Raw genomic sequence first — 16,182 nt, forward strand, 5'->3', positions numbered from 1 at the left:
GCCCTGTAGCGTTGATTAATGTACAACTCCGGAGGGATGTGATTAGCGGTACCTAGAATATACAGACATAATGATAAGACGGTGAGGAGGAGGAGGAGGAGGAGGAGGAGGAGGAGGAGGAGCTTTCTTTAAACGTAAAAGTCACAGATGGGTAAGTTAGTGAAGAGCAGGAGTAGAAGCTAGACATCTTACCGTAGAAGTGTTGGTAAGTGGAGCAGCTCTTGACGAAGCAGCTCAGACCAAAGTCAATGAGGCGAACTCGCGGGACGTCCGAGCCAGTCTCGATCAAGATATTTTGCACCTTGATGTCCCGGTGAAAGATGCTCTTATCCTGAAGCTCAATTGCTGCATCAAGCAGCTGTTTCATGATGATCTGACAAACAATAAGAGAGAGATGAGGGATCGGAGAGGAGGGTGCTTTGACATTTCTTCATGGCTGTTACTCAGTGGGCTACCTCCGGGTCTGAGAAGTGACGCCAACGTGGAAGTGTAATTACTTTGGTGAGTACAATGTAAAATAATGAATAGAAATGATGGTCAAAATAAGCCCTAAATTGCAAAAAATAATAGCCTCCAGTAGCTCACCTTGGCCTCTTCCTCTTTTAAGGAGCCTCCCTTTGAGCAGATGTACGTGGCCAAGTCCACGCAGGGGACTGGTCTCTCCAGCACCAGGATCAGCTCATGTTCCAGATCATACCAGTCCAGTAGGGACACAGGTGCCGAGGAGGCCGCTGAGCCACTTGTATTGGCGGCGAGTTTCAACATGGCGGCGACCTCCACGGAGACCGTATTCCTGTTCTTGTACTGAAACATCACAACAAAGTGGAGGATGAGTGAGAGAAGCTCCAAAGAAGAGAAGCAGGATTCATCCATAATACATCCAATAAGAGAGTGCCGTGTTGAATACAGCAGATCTTAACTCACCACGTGTTTGATGAACTGAGTCTCGCTTGGAACGTGTTTGATGGCAACCTACGAGACACAAACTTTGTTAGCACTTCCTGTCCGTACTGTGTGTGTATATGCGTGTGTGTGTGTGTGTATGCATGTGTGTGTGCAAAAATGTGTGTGTAATACTTACAGGCAAATGATCTGCTTTGCGATAGCCAGCAAACACAGATCCACACCCTCCTTCGCCGAGCTTCTTCTGTTGTTTGTATTTGGCCTCGAATGCAGCTAAAAAGACAAACAACATTTAGATTTAATACAGTTGTGAGGAGCACTAATTACATTTTACTTAAGCTCTGGGGTGGATTAATGCACAGACTGGCCTATAGGCTGCGGCGTATTTTCAGGGGCCCCATATTGGCCAGATTATCTTTAATTACTTAAATGTACTTCAGAGGGAAAAAAAAAAACTTTACCCCTGTTGGCCCACAAGAAACATAAAAAAAAAATGAAGAGGGACACATGTACCCAATCAGCTGACCTTATGAGCCTGGCCCGATGATGTGACCAGGTTCATGAGGTAAATTTTTTTTTCAAGTAACACGTCATTACTGGACAGAATAGTGGCAAAATGTCAAAAAGAAAATATGATCACGGAGCCACAAAAACGAACAGCACAACGTCTGAAAGAACACCGTGACCTGGATCTACTAAAGAAAACCCCTAAATTGACTAGATATCTCAAGGTTTAGATTAAAGACTGTCTCAATGTGTTTGTAAACGTAAGTGTTCCCCGACTGTGTACGTGTAATATTCCTAGAACGCTTTTATGCATGACACTAAATGACTTTTTTTTGGTAAGTTTAAAGCATGATGAGTAAGGTTGCGGGGGCCCATACAAAGAGTAGCCCAGGGGCCCCTGACCACTTTAATCCGCCAATGCTTAAGCTCTGATATGAATTTTACACTTAACATAAAGCCAAACCCGACATGTATCACTATCTACTGACCTCTTCGCATGTGGACGGGCAACTTTTGTGCAGAGTAGAGTTTGGTCCTGTCCTTGGTCTCCGTCAGGTTTTCTACAGATGAGAAAAAAAAAACAGAGGAACATCAGCTTTTTGACAGTCACAGGCACTAACGTGGACAATAAGTCCTCCAAACTAAATGACAACACAGACCGTCACTCTGTGACTTCCAAAATGACACATATGAGTCTTTTCTGCTGCTCCAATTTCGCCTATGCTGCCTCTCAGTTAAAGGAATAACTCATCATTTATTTTCACACTTTGCTATTGTATATAGTAAAATATTGTTTTTCTATGTTCATATTTAATATTTTCTAAGCTAGTTGTAGTAGTGTGGCATATTTGTAGTGTATTCCAACATATTCTTTATATCTATCTATCCATCCATCCATTTATCTATCTTTCCATCTGTCTGTATATCTATCTGTATATCTGTCTATCAATCACTAAAGGGAAGTGAGGATTTGTTTTTCTTTGTAACTGAAGTCTATTTAGATCAATATACCAAAAACACAATTGATGGGTATTTCTGTGAAAGATCTGAGTACAACTTCCACCTCTGTCTGAACCTGGTGTTCAGTAAATGATGATGGTAAACACTCCCAACAGCAGTTTCACATGATCAGCTTACCTCTGTGAACATCCACTGAAGAGGACGGTCCTTCTCCGTCTTCTCTGGCTTTCCTCTTCAACAGTCTCTCACGGAGCTCCTCTTCAGAGGTGTCTGGGTGTTCACTTTCGGAGACCATTGTCCTGTGCTGCAAGACGGTCTCTGTGCAAGGACAGGTCCTCCTTTGAAGCCTCCTAGTCGACCTAGTCCTATCCATTGCAGGCGCTGAACTTAGTTCAGACGTGCTAGGGAGCTCTAAGAATTAGAAAAACACAGTGGAACAAATTTGAATTGTAATTTTGTTTTATTTATTTCAAGGTATTAACTCTGAATTAGTGCTTACACTTAACATAAAGCCAAACCCGACATGTATCACTATCTACTGACCTCTTTGAACGTGTGCGGGCAAATTTTGTGGGGTGCACAGTTTGTCGTCCTTGGTCTCTGTCAGGTCCAGGTCTGGCCTCCTCTTCTTCTCTCTCTTACCGCCTCTCTTGCTCTCATCCTCCGCAGATAAGATGAGGTTTTCTACAGATGAGAAAAAAAACAGAGATACATCAGCTTGTTGACAGTCACAGGACCTAATGTGGAAAATAAGTCCTCCAAACTAAATGACAACACAGACCGTCATTCGGAGTCTTCCAAAATGACACAAGTCTTTTCTGCTCTGCTGCCTCTTAGTTAAAGGTCCCATATTGTAAAAAGTGTGATTTTCATTTCTTTTATATTATAAAGTAGGTTTAAGTATTATATAAAATACTGTTAAACTATCAAAACGCTCAATATACGGAAAAATACACACAGCCCGTATTCAGAAATTGTGTGTTTGAAACAAGCCGTTAGGATTTCTGTCCATTTGTGATGTCACAAATATACAATATTTAGACCATTTCACGGTTTTAAAAGTAACCATTCTAAATGTGTCCCAGTTAATTTACTGTTACAGTGTATGTGAATGACATCAGCTGGCAGGAAGTACACATGGACCCAAGCTGTTGACTAGCAACGCAATTCTGTTGCAATTCTGTTGAAAAGCACTAAAACGGAGCGTTTCAGACAGAGGGTAAATACAGGCATATTCAGGCCGACAGTATGAGGAAAATAAAGGGTGTTTTGAACATTACAGCATGTAAACATGTTCTAGTAGAAACACAAAAGTATGAACCTGAAAATGAGCACGATATGGGACCTTTAAAGGAATAGCTCGTCATTTCTTTTCACACTTTGCTATTGTATATAGTATGATATTGTTATTCTATGTTTGTATTTAATTTTTTCTAAGCTAGTTGTAGTAGTCTGGCATATTTATAGTGTATTCTAACATATTCTATCTATCTATCTATCTATCTATCTATCTATCTATCTATCAACTTCCACCTCTGTCTGAACCTGGTGTTCAGTAGATGATGATGGTATACACTCCCAGCAGCAGTTTCACATGATCAACTTACCTCTGTGAACGTCCACTGAAGAGGACAGTGCTGCTTCGTCTTCTCTGGCTCTCCTCTTCAATAGCCTCACACGGACATCGTCCTGAGAGGTGTAAGTACAGGTCCTCCTTTGAAGCCTCCTAGACGACCTAGTCCTATCCATTGTAGGCGCTGAACTTAGTTCTGACATGCTGCTATGGAGCTCTACAAATTAGAAAAACACTGTGGAGCAAATTGAAATTGTGATTTTTTAAAATGTATTTCCAGGTATTAACTCTGAATTATTGCTTACTCCTAAATAAGTCATATTAACATGAGTGACTGGATTTTTCACGTACCTCAACTTGTTCCAAGAGCTGGAGAAGAGAGAGAGTTAGTGTCCTCTGCAGTCTTTGTCAATGATAATATTATAAGAAGTTTCTAACACCACTTTCAGAGCAACGAGATGTTGAGTCTGATTGTGATTGATTCAATCTTAATGTGACCGAATGTGAACACTGTGTGTGTGTTCTAAACTTCTGAGGTTTGGTGGTATGATGTCATCATGATGTCATAAGGGCATCACAGCCAAGTTCTTTCCGGAATATGCAAATGAGTGTGTTTAGAATAAATTGTGTATGTGTATATATTTGAATGTATATATAACATTCTAAATGTGTCCCAGTTCATTTACTGTTGCAGTGTATGTGAATGACATCAGCTGACAGGAAGTACACATGGACCCAAACTGTTGCCAGGCAACGCAATTCTGTTGCAATTCCGTTGAAATGCACTAAAACGGAGCGTTTCAGGCAGAGGGTAAATACAGGTATATTCAAGCAGACAGTATGAGGAAAATAAAGGGTTTTTTTTTACATTACAGCATGTAGCTTTTTTGTTATTGTTTTTTTTTCTCCTGGGGTTGGGGGGGAGGTCCTTTGTATAAGCATGTGGCTTCTTGACCTCTCCTGATACATTTCTTGTGTTTTTTTCATTGATTGGATTTTGTGTAGTTTTATATATGTGCAAATAAATACAAATTAAAAACTTTTTTTAGTAGAAACACAAAATACTACTATGAACCTGAAAATGAGCATGGTATGGGACCTTTAAAGTCAAGTTTTTAAAAAAAATGCCTGTTTAACCCTTTTAGATCACATCCCCAGTCATAGTGTGCACCTATTTAACAATATATGCAAAAGAATTTATTTTCCCAAATGTACAGAGGACAGTCCTTTTGCTGGAAGGAGGGCCTGGACAGCAGCTGGAGCAGGGACAACACCAGTTCCCTGTGTAGCAGTTGTGTACTCTCTCTTTGCGTTGTGTTATTAATGATGTCCACACACCGTCACTTTTGGCTCCAACTCGCCATTTATTCTGATAATACAGAGATGATGTTAGATCTCCCACAGTCAGTCTCACAGCGACAAAGCTTCTCAAAGATGCACGGAGACGGCACATGCAGACTGTTCACAAGTTATTTACACACAAGCTAACATTAATACAAATATAAAAATATACAACATGTACCTGATAATACAGAGATGATGTTAGATCTCCCACAGTCAGTCTCACAGCGACAAAGCTTCTCAAAGATGCTAAAACAAAATGATATCAGTTGAAGTTGCTGTTGATTAGCCAGTTAGCTTTAACTAAGCTAGCAAAGTCACCGACAACGTGGCGTGTTCAACAAAGTGCTCCACACAATCAAAGAGGCAACTAATATCAACATTCAGCATTTTCTCTAGTACTTTGTAAGCTTAGATCGACATACAATTTACAGAAACACAATTTTACCCATAAAAACAAGGCTTATGCTCTTTATATTTACGGAGCTAATTCAAAGTCAACCTACCACGGAGACGGCACATGCAGACTGTTGACGAGATGCGGGGTGCACCTGTCAAGTCTGCAGGGGCGCAGTAAAATGAATAATAATTAAATAATAAAGTAAATAACACGATATTGAAACAGATGACATATAATACATTCATTCAGTGTACATACATATAAACATATTAAGACAGAGTTAGTAATGGCAAGTGTAATCATTAACTCCGCTACACCTGCAGCAGCAGCCCCCTCTTTCTGACGCTGAGAGAACCTGGAAGACAAACGCAGGCTGTTTTTAGGCTCTTGAGCTTTCATCAAAAGATAAATCACAGTACAGATTACAACACATCGGCACAGCTTCATGTTAAACTCTTCCCACTGGGACAGGGTCCTCTGATTTAGCTCAAAGAGCTCTCTGATTTCCATGTAGTCCGAGGGGATGAGTCCTTGTGATCCCCCCGGAACCATGCGGCTGCAGGAATGGAGACGGCAGCTGAGGAGGCGTTGGCGTCAGACTGCTGCTGCTCCCGTTCCTCCTGACCACATACTGCTTCAGCAGTGCGAGTCAGGAGCCAGAGTTCTTCACAGCCAGCCGAGTTCCTGTAGCTGAGAGATTGTCTTGATATCACAGCTTAGTCTATACACTGAAAAACCAACATCATACATTGCTTTACCTGCTGATCTGCCCATCCATTGAATCTGTCCACAGACAGAAATATGAACACTCAAGGTGAAAACAAATACGTAAAAAAATAAGATCGAAATAAACGCACACACACAGACTCACAAGGTGAAAACAATGCCAGCGTCGCTGTTGCGGCTCGTAATAAAACTAGAAAGCTAACCTCGGCCTTGGAACAACATTACACACACTACAAATACTCAAGCTTACAAATGTACACCAAGAAGATATCGCAGACTACATATAATCAAACAAGTCTTAAAAGCATGATTACATTGTTGAAAATATTAAATTAAAAGATACGAATATACCTCATGTTGTATAGGTATCCACATTATTTAATAGGCACCAAGACTTTATTCACTTCTTCCTTCTCTACTGACCTGTATTTTGGATCAGCCTTTATTTAAACATACTTGCAGTTTCAAAATATCCATAATGACCAAAATGCTAATCATCCTCCTGACAAAATCACATTGGCTATGTCTGCACAACACCGTTTGGTATGCATATCATAATATTTCCTGCTTGCATTTTTGTTGTGTTCTGAATGTTTTTTTTTAATGAAATGTGTCATCTCCAAACACTGGTCTCAATGGAATAAGGTTACTTTTAAACATTGATAAGCTTATTATGGTCATGACTGCTAAATTCAAACCAAATACTTCTTGATTTTATAGCTAACAACAAATGTTCTTAATGCATACGCATCACACACTCAAAAATTCAACTTGAACTAGCAAAATGTGTGTAGGTGCTCATAAATGTGGTCCATGGATTACATTTCTAACTAAATTAAAGCCAACATGACACATCTGACTGTTGTACCAAACTGACAGAGTGACTGTTGTATTAACTCAAGATACATGGAGGCAAAAATACATGATGTGGTCACAATTTCTGACTGCTTGTATGCTGTGTTTTCTGTGCAACTGTCTGACTCTTGCAGCCAAAAGCACTAGGCTACTGTATATTTGCTGAAATTTCTGAAGATGTACAAAAACAATCTCATGTTTGAGGTTTGAGGAGTTCTGGACATATGATGCTGGCTTTGGGAAGAAATCAATCTCTTATTTACAATATTTTAAGTGTGCAAAAACTATCATTTCCCCTCCCTTAAAGCATCAGTAGGCGAGATTGGAGCAAATATGATTAAAAAAAGTTGTTTTTATAAAATAGTCGCTATATGGTGACAGTAGTACATGAAACAGGTAACCTGAAAAAAATCATGTGCCTCTGTGTCCTCCGGTGCTCCTAACGGCATCTGCAAGATTTCACAGACCGGAGGAAAACAAGCAGTAAGAGGATCAAACGCTGATCAAATATGAATCAATATTCTGTTACGTTACTGCCTATTTCTCTCCTCAAATGTTCTCAGAATCATCTTGTAGTGCACGGTTTAGCTGTAAAATGAGAAAGTTTGTGACGCCGCTGCCATTGTGAAATCTGGTGAAGGAATGCCAAGTTCTGGTCACATGACCGGAGCACAGCCAATAGGAACACACTCTCTCAATGAAATGACCTGTGATTGGTCAAAGTCTCCCGTCATAGGCTAGATTTTCTAAAGCCTGAAAACAGAGCCATGAGGAGGAGCAGAAGTCTAGTTCTCTCTCAGAACACTTGAATTACAATATGCTGAAAGGTTATTATGGAATTTTAGCCCAATGATGCCAAAAATATACTGACTACTGCCACTTTAACTTCCCAAATATACACACACTCAAAATGAACCACCACCAGACAACCAACAACCACATAAAATGCCTACAAATTGAAAACTTTTATTTCATGCAAATACAGCATATTTACATACAGTAATTACCTATGGACACAAATGCCTAATATATAGGCCTTTGCTACTTAGTTACATAAATAAACACCAGCCACACAAAACCACTATAAATGCCATCACCATTTCACCCACACTGCTAGCCTGTAGACATAAAACTTCAAGGCCAATGCCTATTTTAACCTTCTCGCTTCACTAATAAGTAGGTCTGGTAATTTCGACAATTCTGATGAGTCCATGAAGGCACCGTCCGTTGGTCCGTCTGTCCTTAACCGCTGGCAAGCAGCGCGAGACAAGACCAGTGACGTGCACACAGGTCAGTTAGCTGGTTAGCTAGTGAAACGTTAATGTTTTAGTTTATTAGACTTCTGAAAGGACTTCTCACTGCTACGTCCTCTTATTTTACATGTGAACCAAAGCGAGCGCGGCATAACTGAAAAAGGTGAAACCGCAGTTATTGTTAACCGGTTATTAGAACGTCTCATCTGTTAGCTACCGTTATATCAACTAACGTTAGCTACCGTTAACGGTTACTGCTGGTGACGTAATGAGACCGTCTCTTAGTTACAGGTAATACGTTTGAATTGATTCAGTAATTCATCAATGAGCCAGTCTGTGTCAGCTGAGACATGTGACTCACGTTAATACTTTAGTTTACGTTAGCTAACCTAATACATGTTACTTAATTACACTGGTTAACTAGATAGTCGGCTAATAGCGAAATGCTAGCTAGTTAGTTAGCTGATATAGTTAGCGGCCACTTCAAGAGAAAAATCACAATATGTGTTAGAGAAAATAAAGACGTAGGATTGTGGCTTTAATTATGCTTAACATTAGTTAAACAATGAGGGATTTGGAGGATCTGAAATTACAGTATCATTTATTAGATTCAAGAGATGTTTATTGTCACGCCAGTTAAACAGGTACAATCCTGTGAAATACTTTTTGCTGGGAAGCTCCATTAAAATAATAAGTTATGTTACATTTACACTACAATTATAAAGGTAATACTTTGTACAAGGGCATATTAAGAACATATACATTAAGAACATACATTAAGAACATATACAGTAGATACAGTATAAGATATATCTTTGTGTGAGAAGGTGTCGTATGAATTATCTATTTAAAAGTCTGATGGCCTGGGGGAAAACCTGTTCCTCAGTCTGCTGGAGAGAGTCCTCCTGTGGGTCCTGTATCTCCTACCAGAGGACAGGAGGGACAACAGGCTGTTGTGGTAACTTTACATACTGTATGATTTCATTACACTGTGTGCACAATTATTAGGCAAGTGAGTATTTTGACCCTATTATCATTTTTATGCATATTTTCCAACTCCAAGCTGTATTAACTTGAATGCTTATTGGATTCAAGCATATCAGGTGAAGTGTATTTGTGTAATGAGGGAGGGTGTGGCCTAAGGAGATCAACACCCTATATCAAGGTGTGCATATTTATTAGGCAGCTTCTTTTCCTCAGGCAAAATGGGCCAAAAAAGAGATTTAACTGACTCTGAAAAGTCAAAAATTGTAAAAAGTCTTTTAGAGGGATGCAGCAATCTTGAAATTGCTAAGATATTGGGGCGTGATCACAGAACCATCAAACGTTTTGTTGCAAATAGTCAACAGGGTCACAAGAAACAAGAGGCAAATTAACTGCCAAAGATTTGAGAAGAATCAAACGTGAAGCTACCAGGAACCCATTATCCTCCAGTGCTGTCATATTCCAGGACTGCAACCTACCTGGAGTGCCCAGAAGTACAAGGTGTTCAGTGCTCAGAGATGTGGCCAAGGTAAGGAAGGCTGAAACCCGACCACCACTGAACAAGACACATAAGTTGAAACGTCAAGACTGGGCCAAGAAATATCTGAAGACAGATTTTTCAAAGGTTGTATGGACTGATGAGATGAGAGTGACTCTTGACGGACCAGATCGATGGGCCCGTGGCTTGATCAGTAACGGGCACAGAGCTCCACTTCGAATCAGAAGCCAGCAAGGTGGAGGTGGGGTACTGGTATGGGCTGGTATTATTAAAGATGAGCTAGTTGGACCTTTTCGGGTTGAAGATTGACTCAAAATCAACTCCCAAACCTACTGCCAGTTTTTAGAAGACACTTTCTTCAAGCAGTGGTACAGGAAAAAGTCTGCATCTTTCAAGAAGACCATGATTTTTATGCAGGACAATCTCCATCGCATGCATCGAAGTACTCCACTGCATGGCTAGCCAGTAAAGGCCTTAAAGATGAAAGAATAATGACATGGCCCCCTTCCTCACCTGACCTAAACCCTATTGAGAACTTGTGGGCCCTTCAGTTTAGCGAAAAAACGCAGCGAAAAGTTGAAACAGAATAAACTTTTGGAGAAACGCAACCTAACGTCATGCTGCGGTGGCCTGTGTGGACACCACACACGTGAGAGACGCAGCAGTTTAGCGAGGCAGCTGTCACACGCTGCTCTCGTATAGGCAGTGTGGCCCGGGCGTCAAAGACATCTCGCTATGACCTGTAGGCCCGTAGGAATACACCGAGAGCTAATGAAGCACATACTACCACCATAGCTCAGCAAATTACTTTGCTTGTCCATTATTTTTTTCATTTTGTCATCATTCTTATTCCAGTGCATTTCTATGCAATGTGTGTTAAAACTGCAGTCCATCCCATTATAGATGTGTGCTTGTTTTATTTCTTCTGTTGGTCAAATCTCTGTTTTACTGCAATTCCATGAGCCAAGCCCTGCAGGTGGTCCGTAACAGTTTGGAAATTGAAACCAAACAATTACAAACCCAATACCATGCTGAAATAACCAAGTGCAAAACAATGTCCTTTAGATCTTCTTAGGAGAATTAGGTAGAGGGTGTCTGTACTGTGTATGTATGTGTGTCTAATGTATGTTGCTACTGAAACAGTGGGATATTTAGGAAGTGTGTGTGTGTTTTCAGTTGTTATTATGTTAATGTATAGCACACAACAGTTCAAGCTTGATAAAGTCAAATCATTTGTCTTTTGTCGAAGGATATTACCAGTTCAAGCAAATACAAAAGAATTTCATTCACAGTTAAAATACAGAGAAACCTACTGTAGAGCAGCTGTAAAAACAGCTTGAACTAAATCACTGTAATACTTTTATCAAGTTGCTGACCCATCTGCTGTTTGTATGACTGTGTCGATTGTGATCACTCCTCATTGTCCAGATGGAATAGATGGACACAGGACACTAGGGGACAAGCCGGGTCTGGCTGGCAAGAGGGACATGGGCCAGGAGGAGGACTTCAGAACAGGTCTGTCTGTCTGTCTCTCTCTCTCACACACACACACACACACACACACACACACACACACAAAGAAAAAGGATCTACTTTGAAGATAAACTTTTTGATTTTCTTGTGCAACCCCTTAGTGACACCCTAGCAACCTTAGCAATGATGGCAAGCCATCTTCATAAGCTTTCATGTTTCATTCTGCTTAAAGTTATAGTTCCCTGGACTTTCCCAGAACGCTGGTTTACTTTATATCATTTACTACGTTTCCATATACACTAATTATTCTGAATTTGAAACGGGTCATGTATCCAGCATATCGATGGTGTCGTGCGGAAAACTTGTATGTCCAAAACCGTTACTTTTCAGGAAAGGAAAAAAAACAAAACCTGTGTTTTTAAAATAATTGAACACTGCGTTGTCAAAGTTGGTATCGTGTAAACTGGATTTGAACTGAGCAGTGATGTTCGGGCGATGGGTGCTGTAAAGCTCACGGTCTGAGCCGCGAGCCACATTTACCCCGGGCCTTTCCAAGCCGACTTAGAGCTCTTTTTAATGCTTTTCATTGGTTAAATATTTGTAAAACACACAGACAGACATAAAGGGTGACCTATAGCATTGATTTATGACAAAAAAAACATTAAAATGGCGAAAAATGGAGATACAAGGTTTCCGCCCGACAGAGACGATATTCTATTTGGGTATTCCAAATTAGGCCTTATTCCAAATATATCATTCTACGATTAGGACATGTGGGATATGCCGATAAACAGGTTTGGGAGCATTGTTTGGACACAATACAGCACATCCGCGTCTCAATTGGGGTTTTTACCGCAGTTTGCGGAGCAACATGACTGCAGTTGGAAAAGGAGGGAAATTTAAGTTATTTAAAGGGTATAGCCATAGGGCGTACATCATGGTGGTGATTTACGTTAATAGGAGCATGCACGGCTGCATAAACGGGAATATTTATTTTCATTAGCCATGTAAACAGCTTAGTAGGAATATTGTCTTTTTCAGAATAAAGGCAAAAAACTGAATATTTTTGTGCATGTAAAAGTGTTTGGTTCAGTTTTTCTCTGTAATTCTCATTTCTGTCATGTTGAATCATTTTTAAAGGATGCATTAAGATTCCTTCTTGTGTCAAGATATCTTGGTATCTGGTGATAATTATTTTCCCATATGTTGTTGTTACCTGAGCTCCTGTCGAACCTTACAGCGTATACTATGAACTTCAGACGACATGATAGCTGGCTGCATTTTGTTGCTTTGCCTCCGCAGGTTCCCTGAGAATAGCAGATGGAGATATCATCCACACTGTCATTGACTTCCTGTCGTACCTAAAGCTCAAAGGTATTCTCATCATTTCTGTTTTAACTAACCTCAACGTGAGGATTGTTGTCAGAAGTCTGTGGGACTGTTCAAGACCAAAGAGTTTGCTGCCGAAAGCTACAGTATGTTGATGCAAAATCAAACTCTAAAAACAGACAACAAGCAGAGATGGATGTTGTGGAAATAATTAATAATTAATTAAATAGGATATTTAGAAGGGGACTTTTTTTTTTTACACTTTCAACTGCATTTACCACACAGACTAACCCCACTACCACATAACAAAACAAACTAAACACCCAATTCACTATCAGGTTTAGAGTTATTAATAGTGTCAATTGCTATAATCAATATGTTTAAATTATATTAAATATGCAAAAATACCCAGCCCAGTCGCCGAGAATCTTTTTTTTTTTTTGCCGTTGTACGTTTCAGCAAACTACAGATACGTTGAATGTCGACGTTTTTGCATTCGGTCTGATTAAGTGACGTAGTATATGGAGCAACTGTTATTGAAAGTTGCGTGGTATTATAATAATAAGTATTAGCGAGAGAGTCCATTAAACCCAGGAGACCGCCGTTCGTGTTTTCAGAAGTAAATGTCGACTTTGTGCTTTTTTTCTATCCTTAACCAAGTGGTGTTGTTGCCTAAACCTAAATACAGGCATATTCAGGCAGACAGTATGAGGGAAATACAAGTTTTTTTGAACATTACAGCATCTAAACATGTTCTAGTAGAAACATAAAATACAAGTATGAACCTGAAAATGAGCACGATATGGGACCTTTAATGATTTCACAATGATCAAATAAATATATATTGTCATATTTGGAAGATATCGATGGGTTTGGAAGTAAAGAATTGCTTTGATGATTTTGATTGGTTGTACTGACAAACCTCTTGTCTGACACGTAGTTTATAGTAATGTTTCTGAACACTAACAAATCCATGTGTGTGTGTGTGTGTGTGTGTTACAGATATGGGAGCGTTGGACAGCCTGTCTTCCTCTGTGACATCAGACGAACTGGCCAATCCATAACGTGTCTGCCTCTCTGCAGCTCATCTCCATCTCCCCAAGTCTATGTTTCTGCTGTGTGGGCTCCCACTGCCCTAACTGTCACCTTCCTGTAGCTCCATTCACATTCTGATTAGTCCTGGTACCAGAGAGCTGATACCTTAACTCTTGATTGATTGCCCCCCCACCCCCAAATACAAATATCAGATATTTCTGCTCCTGTGTAAATAAAACTTTATATCCACTGAAGGTCAGTGAGTGTCTGCTGACTGTAGGTTGATCTAGGTAATAGGGACCTCTGTTCACAACCCAACGCTGTATTATCATCTTAAAATACCATCATCTGATGTATGAGAATGGAGTGAGATAAATAAACAAATGGCACTGGACTCAATGGGCAACTTGAATTTATTTCTTTCCATCAGTCACAGTCAAATGTTATAATAAATGAAAAATACTATGTCTCTCAGTCCCTCTGCAGGGCTGCACGATATATCGTTTCAGCATCGACATTGCGATGTGCGAATGTGCTATAGTCGCATTGCAGGACGTGTGATGTCAAGTAAGGCAAATTAATTCAAACATGTCATGCTACAACTTCTTTGCTGCTTGATACTAAAGGAAAACTCGCGCAGTTTTCATTTTCCATGACTAATCAGTGTGTCTGATGTAAACGTACGAAATAAAGGACCAGTGTGTAACCCAGGGAGATCTATTGGCAGAAATGGAATATCATTTTTAATAAGTATGTTTTCTTTAGTATATAATCACCTGCAAATAAGAATCATTGTGTTTTCGTTACCTTAGAATGAGCCATATTGAGCAGATCCCCATGTTTCACCATGTTTCTACAGTGGCTCAGAATGGACAAACCTAGTCAACACCATTTTATTCTGATCTTTTCTTTCATTTTATTCATATATTTTTTTCTGTCTATATTAAAGAGTTTACAGCTTACTGCCAGTTGTTTTTTAATTTGTTATTTTATCCGACAGTATGTAAAGCGTCCTTGAGAACTTTGAAAAGCGCAGTATACTATAAATCTGATATATTTTTATTATTTACAATACTTAGTTTTTGCACACACTCTTTCACCCTCCCTCTCTATCATTTCCCCTCCCTTAAAGGTCCCATATTGTAAAAAGTGAGAGTCTTTTATATTATAAAGCAGGTTTAAGTGCTTTATAAATACTGTGAAAGAATCGAAGCGCTCAATATACAGAGAAACACACACAGCCCGTATTCAGAAATTGTGCGTTTGAAACAAGCCGTTAGGATTTCTGTCCATTTGTGATGTCACAACTATACAATATTTAGACCATTACATGGTTATAAACGTAAACATTCTAAATGTGTCCCAGTTTATTCCTGGTTGCAGTGTATGTTAATAACATCCGCTGACAAGAAGTGAACATGGACCTAAACTGTTGCCAGGCAACGCAATTCCGTTGCAATTCCGTTGAAATGCACTAAAACGGAGCATTTCAGACAGAGGGTAAATACAGGTATATTTGAGCAGACAGTGTGAGGAAAGGGGAGGAAGGAGGGAAGGAGGCTAAAAAACGTTCCAAAGTTAGGCAAAATTTTGGCGACAAAAAACTGGCATGGCCATTTTCAAAGGGATCCCTTGACCTTCATGTGAATGAAAATGGGTTCTAAGGGTACCCACGACTCTCCCCTTTACAGTCATGCCCACTTTATAATATTCACATGCCATTTCGGGGAAAACCCACACAGTTTTTGATAAATTTTGTGTTTTGTGTACTGTAAATCCTCAGAAAAAACGATAGTTAGGATTATCAACCCCTTCAATGCATACTCTATGTATTATTAATTACCTTTGTATGATATATGATATGATTTTTTTAATTTCATTTTGTTTTTTAGAGGGTGACCAGCGCCCCCCAGAAGGTGGTACCCTAGGCACCCGCCTATAAGGCCTATATGCCTTAAACCAGCCGTGCCCCGAGGTGCACGGACCGTGGTGGAGGCCTTGCTGTTGCCTACAGCAACCATTTAACTGTAAACAAATCACTATTGACAACTTTCAGAGTTTTGAGATCAAAACGTTGTCCGCTGTATCTCAATTTACAGCCCCCCCGAAACCAAACAACACCTTTTTATCTGAATTTTCTGAATTTCTTTCTTCCATTATCCTCAATCATGATATCATTTTTATTATAGGGGATTCTAATATCCATGTTGATGACCCGTCAAACCATTATGCCACTGAATTACTAAACATTACTGATTCTTTCAACCTGGTGCAGCACGTCTCTGGTTCAACTCATAACCGAGGCCACGCCCTTTACCTCGTATTTACTCTGGGCCTGAATATA

The 16,182-nt window shown here is 39.8% G+C and overlaps 1 protein-coding gene and 1 long non-coding RNA gene across 2 annotated transcripts in view; both read right to left on the minus strand.

Annotated features, from left to right (window-relative positions):
* LOC119486711 (probable serine/threonine-protein kinase PLK) overlaps nt 1-16,182 on the minus strand; it is a 57,818-nt gene that overhangs the window by 35,271 nt on the left and 6,365 nt on the right. The window contains exons 4-5 of the mRNA XM_037767022.1: nt 3,978-4,160; nt 2,914-3,054 (exon numbers count right to left, since the gene is read on the minus strand). Coding sequence (XP_037622950.1) covers nt 2,914-3,054; nt 3,978-4,160 — 324 coding nt within the window. The remainder of the gene's footprint in view (nt 1-2,913; nt 3,055-3,977; nt 4,161-16,182) is intronic.
* On the minus strand, nt 5,118-5,848 carry LOC119486083. The gene is made up of 2 exons (XR_005206448.1): nt 5,791-5,848; nt 5,118-5,533 (listed from the first exon to the last, which is right to left on the minus strand). It is a non-coding gene; the product is annotated as an uncharacterized LOC119486083 (long non-coding RNA).

This window comes from Sebastes umbrosus, chromosome 4, assembly GCF_015220745.1.
Source record: "Sebastes umbrosus isolate fSebUmb1 chromosome 4, fSebUmb1.pri, whole genome shotgun sequence".
NCBI classification, from domain to species: Eukaryota; Metazoa; Chordata; class Actinopteri; order Perciformes; family Sebastidae; genus Sebastes; species Sebastes umbrosus.